Raw genomic sequence first — 10,351 nt, forward strand, 5'->3', positions numbered from 1 at the left:
TGCTCAGTTCGGTGAGCAGAGCGAAGCAGGATCTGCCACTGGGTTGTATCTTAGTGTTTGCCTTACTAGAAGGTAACACCACTACACCAGCAAACCAAGGGGGAGTGGTCTAAATCTGCACTGTGAGAATCAGAACTTAGGGACTATTTTTTAATTACTTGCATCAAAGAGATTTTGGATTTTTTAAAACTTACTTGGAAATTAAATGCTGAAGCAGCTTTAGCTGAAAGAAGATTCTGTGCACAAGTGTTTCTGGCTTTCTAAGCATTACAAGGAGTGTGCTGCTTTTTTTAGTAATAAATTGTATTGAATTGTTGCTGGGGAAAGGCAAAGCATTAAAAGGGTTCTCTTCTAACTGTTACTCAGACGTATTCAAGGAGCCTTACAGACAACAAGGGCCAAATTCCTTCCCAGCTCCCTCCAAGCTTAAGATGCGCTTGGAAAATCGGCAGCTAAAACTGTGCTTTAATAGAAACTTCCTCTATAATGTCTCTCCAGATCTGCTTCATGGCTAATAACAGAAAGTTTCTTTGTTGTTATTTATACGGTCTCATCTTTTCAGCTCCCCATGCAGGAGCTCACAATTATTCTTTAGTAATGCTGGATTTTGTTTTTGCCTAGGACATCATGGTTTACTCCAACAGCTCTAGGAAGGGGAGAGAGTTCCTGCGGTACCTCACAGATCTGTCAGTGCGTGCCACCCTCTTTGCTCCAAATGATAATGGGTTAAGGGAAAATGAGGTCAGAGCTTTTTTCTTTTTTTTCCTTCTTCACTTTAATAACACTTTTTAAACAGCTATTATGGGTTTTAGTGTCATGGTGAAATTTAAGTTTAAGAAAAAAATAACCCTAGTATGACATGTCTTCTGTGTAACCCAACATAGTTTAAACTGTGCTTCTGAAAAGGTGAGTTCATCATTTCCATTTGTCTTCCACAGTTAGGAGCGTAAGGTTATTGAGTATCTGAGTCTCTACAGGGAACCAGCAGTTTCAGTTACCCAGTTATAAAGGAGTCTGCTGAGATTAAGTCTTCTCTGGCTTATTAACGTCAAGCAGTTATTTGAAGAAAACAGTGCACAGCTTTGGTATTTCCCACAAATACATGAAAGACTATCTGTTCCTAGCTTCATTTCTAAGCTTTTCCCTTTTTTACTTCCTTCTTTCAGTCAAACCTTGTCTCAAACAATTCACATGGTTTTATGCCCTAGCTCACATCTTCAGGCTGTTTAGAATTTCCCTAAGGCTCATCACTTCTGGTTATCATGCAAAAGAGTTAAATCCTTTGTCCCACCAGAATCAAGGTACAGCTTGCTGAGGGAGCTAAGAGGCCAGCAGGGACAGAATATCCCACGGTGTGCATCCAGATTTCCCAATAGCCTCTGCCTCATAATGCACTTGCTGCAGTACTAATAGCAAAAAGGTCACAGGTGCTCTAGTCTAAGGGTAAATCCAGTGGATTAATCAGATCAGTTAACGGTCCTTGTATTTTGCTCTCATTTGCAGACTCTTTCTGGGCGAGACATTGAGTATCATTTATCTAATGCCAACATAATGTTTTATGAAGACTTGACTAATGGGACCACACTTTTAACTCACCTAGGGGAAAAACTCCTGATTACAAACACCGGGGGTCAGGAACATCCAACCCCCTCCACTGAACAGGTACTTTTCTAATAAATTTCCCATCTTCACACTTTTTCCCCTCCTTGCGCTATACCCTGTAACCAGGTGATACACTGACCCAGAGAACAATTCAGTAAGATTATAGGGTCAGCAACGAGAGGCTGACTTCAGAAGGCTCTTTCCTGCCTGGAGATAGAAGCTAATAAACTGTAGCTTTACAAGTTTGTAAAGGGCCAATTTCTGACCCACAAAACTCAAAGGATGCTGTTAGCTGGCCTGCAGGAATTGCAGGATGTGGATATGAGATTGATTAAACCCTTCTCTTAGCCTGGCAGGATTATGGGAGGTGGCAGTGTGATCAGAGGAGAGATGAGAGTAGCAGTTTATCATTAAAAAAGGTGTTTGCATTTGTAAAGCTAATTTTAAAGGTAACTTTCTGGAAGAGAGGAGATCTCAGCATAGCCTTGCTCAGAGCCAAAGCAGAGTTTACCTTATTTATTACTATTTGGGATGAGGGTGTTAATTGCAAAAATGTATGTCCTTTTTGCAAACGGAAAGCATCCTCTGACATTTTAGGAAAACATACCCTTTGAAAACACATGAAATGTCTCACTTTTTATTAAGAAAACACTTGCTACGCAGGCATTTTAAATCATGTCTGTGAGAGAAGCCTCTTGAGAGCAAGGCTGGGACTCTTCTGTGAGTGATGCAGTATAGTTGAATGTGAAAATAAGAAGCCCAGCACCCATAGGCTTGCAGTTAAAACGTGCTCTAGAGGATGGCACTGGACCCACAGAAAGTTGAGTGCCCAATATGCCAACTGCAGTGGAGGATTTTCATGGACAGTAACAGGAAAGAAATAGGTGCTCCCGGAAGAGATGCATGTCCCACCTGCTGCCTATGCTCCCTTCCTCCTTTGCTTTTCAGAGAAACTCCTTGAGCATGATAATTACTATGTACTTAAAACCACCATATACTGCAAACCCAGTAATCACATTAATAAAATACACCCTCATGACAGACAGGGTGCACCAGCACAGGGCTTGCCACTTCACTCATTAGCACGCCAGAAGCTGTTTTGGATCACTTTGATCTGATATTTGAGATAGAAGAGTTTATCCTTTAAAAAAAAAAATCCTCTTGTCTTCAAAAGCTACCAAGGGGAGGCTCTGAGCCCATTAACACAAATCTTGCTCCTGCCCTTCGAAGCTGGTTGGAAATTTGTAGCTTTTCTTCCTCTCTGGAGGATTTGAGCAAGCCTCTGGCTTTCCCAGTTGCAATAATCTTCAGCAGGGTGGCCAGAGTAGGAAAGAGAGGTGGCAGCCACTTTGCACACATGCTACAGGCAACCAAACAGCCACCCGTCCCAGCACATCAGGTCAGAGTCCATGAGCTTTGCCCCAGGATCCAGCAAGGGGTGAAGGAGAGGGAGGAGGACACACGTTGTGACAACCACATTGCTCTGTGGTGCCACCAAGGCTGAATGCCTTCCTCCATGAGCAAAGAAAGTCACTGTGTGATTCAGCAGCAGCAAACAACCCTGTGCTGGGGCAACAGCAGGCAGCAGCTCCTGGTTCTGCTCACTGCAGAGAAACCTCTTTGCTGTTTCAATTTAAAGCACATCCAAAACAAGATGGAGAGACTCAGGACCGACCCAACGCAGTCAAGGACTCCCACCATCCTTTGAGAAGCTTTAGAGTGGCTGCTTCCAATTCCATTCCTCTCCCTTCCTGATGAGCTGCCAAACTCTCCAGCGCACAGATGCTCGGCCACCAACTAAACTGCAGGCAGCAGGTCCCCACTAGTGCAGACTCAGCTCTTTTAAGCCAGCAAACTTGGTGCAAGTGGCATCCTAAGCGCAGAAATCAGCTGTAACAGAGGCAGGTTGCAGACTGCCTGGCACACAGGAGTAACAGCTCTCCTAGGCAGAGCTTGGCAATTGCACAAACATCACAATAACCTTTCTTTTTTCCTTTCTTTTTGAAAAAAAAAGAAGGACAAAGGCATGTGTGAAGGCAATATGGAGGTAATGATGATGGCTACTTCATGCACAGGAGAGCTACGACCAGTCTGGGACCATCCCAGGCTGCTGTCATTGGAGGGCAGAGCTTTAAGCCCCCATGTGACTTTCCTCTGTGCGTGGGGAATTAGTGTCAAGGTTTATTTCAGTCCCAAAGGGAGAGGGGTCAAAGTTCAGCTCTCTTTGCTTGTTTTCCTGGCAGAGTGAGATCAGATACGTGGACAAAAGTGCTATTGTTGAATGGGATATTATCGCATCCAACGGGATAATCCATGTCATTTCAGAGCCTTTAAAGGCTCCACCAGCACCTGTAAGTACATAGTGATTTATTTTTTGGGGGGTGGTGGGGGGTGGCTGTTGTTTATGTCAATACAAACTCATTCAAATATTCCTATTTTCCTGTATATGCAGTTTCAGTCTAAAAGGTTAAATTGAAAGAAAATCGGAGAACAAGGGGGCTGTGAAACTTATTCAGAATTTTTCTGTCTGAACAAGTTCTTCCCACATTTATTTTATATAAATAAAATTAAAGCTCCATTTTATAATGGAGCTTTTTTTTTAATGGAGATTTTATAAAGATCCATTTCATTTCTTCTAGAAAGAACTTTCAAGCTTCTAAGAAAAGTATTTTAACTTTGTGTTCATTCCTATCAAAACCAACAAGGTGTTTCCAGTACAAAATATTTTTCTTAACAGAGTAAGTGTTTGGATGTGCAGTGTTAGCACTCCCCAGCATTGTTCCATGCCGGGTACCCTGTAATAGCCCAACACAGGGTGAAGTTCACCTTGCAAGAAAACCCACCATGTCTTTACTCTGAAGAGCTTCCCTTTCTTCAGGATTACTCATCCTCATCCTTCTCTCTAAACCCTAGAGGGGCCTCACTCACATTCACTGCCCATCCACCCCAGCTCTGAATTCAGGGGTGGCTTATCCAGACACCCCTGCAGTCCACAAGATTAATCCCAATGATATTCTCTTTCTTACCTTCATTTTGTTCTGAGCAACCCTTTCTCCTTTACAAACCAGCCTTCTTCCTAGAAGCTCAGCCATACACCTGCACAATCGTGGTTGACAAAAACCCCTTGCAGCCTACAATCCTCAGAAGTAGGAAATTACATACTTGGGTAAAAGTATAAATTACTGCCTGGAAATGATTCAGAATAATAGGCAATCTCTGTCAGTCTACAGCAGCCTGATATTACACTCTTTGGAATACCTTTCACATGCTAGAGGACAACTAAATGTTTTGTATTATTTAGCTGCCCAGCTACACCATGCAAGTTACTTAGTTTTCTAAAAAAATAAATGAAGAAAGCATATCTATTAAGACAACAATGTGATTATTTTTGCCAGGGTAAGTTTAATAATTAGTTTTCTAGGCAGGAGGAGACAGAGCTAAGGTGTCACAAGGAGTAAGAGCAGACAAATCTTCTACCCATTTCCAGGCCCCTCCTGGACTGCCAGCAAAGCCCCCACTGCTTTGTGGAGATTGCAGCCTGAGCAGATGCGTGTCCCAGGGTCCCTCAAACGTATCGTTACCCTAATGCTGCTGGTCATCCTCATGTCTATGAGGCTACAGAGCTGCAGAAGGACAACCAAAGTCAGGGTCTGCAGGAATTTCTCCCCTTTAGGTTAAATCCAAATTGTGTATAGATTTATTTCAGTCCTTCAACTACACATTTTCTAAAATAATTAAAATATTATATACAGTTACTTGGATCGACACTTTGCCTGCTATGACTGAAGAATGATTTCAAGTTAAAGGTACTACATGTTTGGGGCAAAATCACCTACAGAAGGCAGATGTTGAGTGGCTGGCAGAGCCCAGCCCTTCATACTCTCCACGCCAGCTGGCCATCCCTCTAACCAGCAGTGAGATAGGCCTCCTCTCAGGTGCAGTTTGCATGCTGGTAAGGAGGGCTCAGATGATGGTAAAGCTACCAATAGCTGGCAGTAACCAACACCTCCTCAGCGCACAGAGCAGTCAAGAATAAGGCTGAACCCAAACAGAGCCTTCTAGGGTTTGTAGCACAGGTTTCCAAGGATGCTTAAAAGGAATATGGTATCCACTTCTCCTCAAACCAGTGAGGTTTCAGGCTCATCAGACCAGAAAAAAAAAAAACACCTAGGCGTGCTCTGTATCTCCAAAACATAAACAAGATGAAGCTATCCTAGAGCCAATGTCCAGTAACTCTGAAAAATCTAGCATGTAATTACTATCAAAAGGCCATATTTAATTGTGTCTATGAAAGATGTACCAGGAAACTTCAGAACAAAAGTAGTTTGAGACTGGAGGGTATCTCAAAGGGACACTGCATGTGCTCAGGTACTAGAAGGTGACCAGTGCCCACCCATAGCTCACTAATCCTCTCTCTTGTTTACAGGCTCATCTTCATGCCAGTAGCGGGACAGGGATATTCTTTGGTATCTGCCTGGTTACTGGAATTGTGGCTTTTATTGGATATTCTTACCTCAGATTCAGGAAGAGAAACACAGGCTTCCAGCACTTCATGGTAGGCAGCAGACAAGAACACAAAAAAGGGGGGCAACACTACCCCAGATCCACCACACTTGCCAAACTCACAGCTTCTAATTTCTCCTTTCATTTTATTAAGCGGTAAACGTTCCCGATTGCTTCCCATTTGAACCATTCAGACTAAGATGTTGAGGAAATGGGAAAGGTTCACACACTTTTCTTGGGTACGAGCCTATTGCTCCCCCCGATATCTCCCTCCAGGGTGCCTGGCAGGAACACCTCCAACAACAAGGACTGGCCAAAACCTTATTTAACTGCACAGCACCAGTGCAGAAGTCTTTGCCTCACCAGAAAACTCACCCTTAGGGAAGCAGGCAATTACAACCACTGGAAGGGTACCTGTTCTTTTCCCCCTCCTCCGTGGCACTGCTAATAGTTTTCCTAGCTAGGAAGTTGAAACATTTGATAGGAAAAAGGCCACATTCAAAATACAGGCAAATTAAAATGATTGTCAGGATTGAAAAGTGCAAATTTTTGTAGTAATGGACTCTTGTGCTTGCTTTCTCTTCATAAAGTTGCTAGCCTTGCGTAGCATCACAATGCTGCTAAACCAGCCAGCAACAGTCAAGCTACTCATAGATAAGGGATGGCAAAAAAGTGTTACAAAAGACACAAAAAGCAATCCAAAAGAAAGTCTGCCTAGAAGTAACCACAAATCCCTTTTTATTCTTGGCCTTGCATAATGTGAATTATCTTCTAGAAACAAAACCAGGAGCCATGAGCTAAAGGAAATGCTTGTATTTTTATCTAGTTGCAATGAGAGCACTCAATATCAACCAGGTACTTTTAATCCTAGGCACAACGTCAGGGAAACACTGTCTCTCCCATTCTTTGCTGAGGCTTTAAAATAGTAATGGTGAGAAAAAAGGTACCAGTATTAAGTGACCTGAGATAATACCCTGGAGACACTGACTGAGATGATAAAGTCAGTTCAGTCCCAATACTGCACCAGTTGGTAGGGAAGCTTTAGTGCCCCATTTAACACACTGTTAGACAGAGGATGGATTCTAAGCAGGTTTGTGTGATTTTATGTAGTCAAAAGATGACAGTGACATAACATCGCTGGACAAATCACAGCCTTCAAATATCGCCAACCCCTTATATGAAAGTTCTTCTGAACTGGCTTCACCAGAACCTACTTACGATCTTTTCTCAGTAAGTGTTCATTTTTATTTGAGATACAACTACAATTACAGCAAGAAGGAATAACTTTATGAAAGGAAAATGTCTAGTCAGGGAAAAAAAGAACAATTAATTCAGGGAAACATCATTCAAGTTCCTGGCTTTCCTGCCTCACCACTGCTAGCAGCTGGGTTTGCGGTCTACAGCTACATCTTACATCTACCTTCAAGGAGAGCAGAATTAAATTGGACTTCAAATGCTGCTGGTTGCCACTGACACCTCTATACGCACTTAAAAAGACTTCCAATTTTGTTTTCCCTTTTCTTTTCTGCAAAGAATCTGAAATCTAAGGAGAAGGGGCTGGGAAACAAGGGAAGGAAAGATTGAGTAAAGCCAGAATACCTGAATAGTCTCGATGGTCCAATGTTGCAAAACTCTCATGTACACGCAGAGACTAAAAATCAAAAGAAACCTTTCTGCATCCAATAAAAATGCTTGTTTGGTGCAGAAGTGAAAGGTGCAAACTCTGCCTTCAGCATGGGCAAATCTGCCAAAAAGTGACATTAATTTCTTAAGGCAATGTTAAAGTCTGATTTTTTTTTTCTTCTTTTTTTTATAGGATTCGGATGACCAACAGCTTGTGATAAGTGGTCCTCATGATCAGAATTAAAGACTGAATTTGGCATTAGTCAACTATAAAACACATTTCTATTTACACTTACTGTGAAAAAACAGCACGTACACATTTCAGGGAGTAAAATATCATTACAAATTAAAAACCAGAAAAGCAGAGCTTTGTTTAAGATGCAGCCTATATAGTTCATGGAGTCACCAACCTCAGAAGTGTTGGCTGTAGCTCAGCAATGCAAAACTTGGTCTCAACTAACTATCCAGCAGCAAACAGGCGCTTCTCTGAAAAGCATGACTTTCACTAGACTGCAATTTAACTGCTTTTCTTCTTGGGAAGTTTTAAATGGCTTCAAACACGCTAACTTGGCAAATATCCTACATTTGCTAGTCCAGCTCTTATGCTTGCATTTTGACTCAGTTAAAACTACAAATGGCAAGCAGGAAACAGAACATGTGCTAAAGCTGTGTTCTTAAACTTCAGTGTTTTTTGCTACTACACTTTCTTGTTAAGAATTTCAGCAGCAGGAAATGAGCATCCTGTCTTCCCCACTTGCCTCCTCCTTCTGTCTTTCTTTGAATCTAGCTGTGTCTCATTTACATCTCACCTCACTGTACAAAGGGAAATAGTAATTGTAGAATCTTTAGCAAGGTAATGAGAGCATTCCATTTTTTACTTGAGCCATTTTTGTGAAGTGGACAATGAAGACTGAACGTACCTTTGCCACGTCACGTCCACATTCTGTTTTTTAAGGTGTAAGAGGAGCAGAAGCTACCTGCTTGTTCACGTCACGTTTTTACCAAGGGTGTTAACATTGCCTTTCAACCGATACAGAGCAATAAAAGCTGCAATTTTTACCATAGTATTAGAAGCAAATCAAACTTTCATATAGTTTGCTTTCATTTCCTTCTTTTAATAACCTTAACATCGTAGCAAACTCTGAGAACACTGTAGAAACCACAAAATAACAAGAAAAGGAAAAGTTCTTGCTGTCTGCAGTACTGTTTCCCTGTGATGTGCTTCCTACTAGTGATGGGGGCAGGAGGGAAGGTGTCACTGCAGGAAAGCATTAATTATATCTGAGACCATCCCCAGCATGCCTTCTATCATAACAAGGTGTGCAGGCAAATCCAGGGTTGTTGATGCATCTATCAAGCATAACACCAAGGAAATCTGATACATTAATACACCTAGATGAAAGAGACTTAAACTTAACTTCCCTAGCTCCTCCCCTTGCCCCCCTAGACATGTCTGCGTTTTTTTACCTATATTTAAAAAATTAGAACACACACACACTTAATCACACATACATAATTAGGGGAATTTTCCCCACAGAGTTTTGCAATTAATACAACTTGCATTCTTCCCTTCTCCTGAGTCACCCGAAATATAGAGGCTCCTAGGGACCAGACAAAGTCCAAGCATTTATTTTTTTAATAATCATTAAATATTTTTATCACAGAAAGAAGTTGTACAGTTCATTAAACTCTTCTTTTAGTGGCAGACTATTATCTTCTGTGTTTCTGACTGAACAGAATGGAAAATTTTTGCTCTGGTGTTCGAATGAATTATGCTGCCCAAGTGAATATAGAGATGCTGCCCTTTAAATATGCTAAAAAAAAAATCTCTCTGAAGTCAGTAACATAACAAGGTCAAAGTAAGTAATGCTGAGAGTGCCAAGGTGAAATCATTACAAAAATGCAAGACATTTTTAAAATGAAAGAGTGGCACTCTAGCAGTGAAAAATACATAATATGCTCTAAAATTCTTACTTAAATTCCTATTACATATAGTCTGGCTGTTTTGAATGAACATAACTCTGCCCCGTTTTTTTCATGCAATGCTGTTTTATTTCAAGAAGTCATGCAATATAAGCAAGATTTTACTTCAGCTGGCTGTTGTAAGATAGCATTGTACAGAAGTTTGATTTGCAAGTTAAGAGAAACGAAGGGAGACAGAAGGAAATCATCTTGAAACAAGATGTGTATTCTGTGGATAACATCATCCAAACCAATTAAACTGTTTCGGCTTAACACAGGAAAATTAGGCAAACAAACTGACCACTAGCCAGCTTTAGAAGAAGAAACATCACAGAACAACCAACAAAATATTAACAATTCAATAACGCAGAACTGAACAACATAATATTACCATTTGCTGGTAGGAAGATGAAGAATATATGGTGCTTTGGTTTTGGCTTGTGTTGAACAGCACATTAAAACCTCTGGAGCATGTAACACCAAGTTCTATCTGAGTATTAAGATAAAGAACTGAAGGCAAACAGGGGATATTTTCACCCCCACAATTCATTATCAAGTTATGCTAAATATTTCTCACACAGTCCCACCAACAAAACTCCTGATAAAGGCAAACTAGCTTCCTGCAAAATTTCTTTTTCATCCAGCAAAATATCAAGGCTGT

At 41.2% G+C, this 10,351-nt stretch overlaps 1 protein-coding gene across 1 annotated transcript in view; it reads left to right on the forward strand.

Annotated features, from left to right (window-relative positions):
* STAB2 (stabilin 2) overlaps positions 1 to 8,190 on the forward strand; it is an 84,786-nt gene extending 76,596 nt beyond the window's left edge. Inside the window, 6 exon segments of the mRNA XM_069859875.1 lie at positions 622 to 741; positions 1,504 to 1,662; positions 3,846 to 3,953; positions 6,029 to 6,157; positions 7,216 to 7,335; positions 7,922 to 8,190. Of these exon segments, the coding sequence (XP_069715976.1) occupies positions 622 to 741; positions 1,504 to 1,662; positions 3,846 to 3,953; positions 6,029 to 6,157; positions 7,216 to 7,335; positions 7,922 to 7,972 (687 nt within the window). The 3' untranslated portion in view covers positions 7,973 to 8,190.
* Positions 8,191 to 10,351: the final 2,161 nt, after the last annotated feature.

Source organism: Phaenicophaeus curvirostris, chromosome 1 (genome assembly GCF_032191515.1).
Source record: "Phaenicophaeus curvirostris isolate KB17595 chromosome 1, BPBGC_Pcur_1.0, whole genome shotgun sequence".
NCBI lineage: Eukaryota > Metazoa > Chordata > Aves > Cuculiformes > Cuculidae > Phaenicophaeus > Phaenicophaeus curvirostris.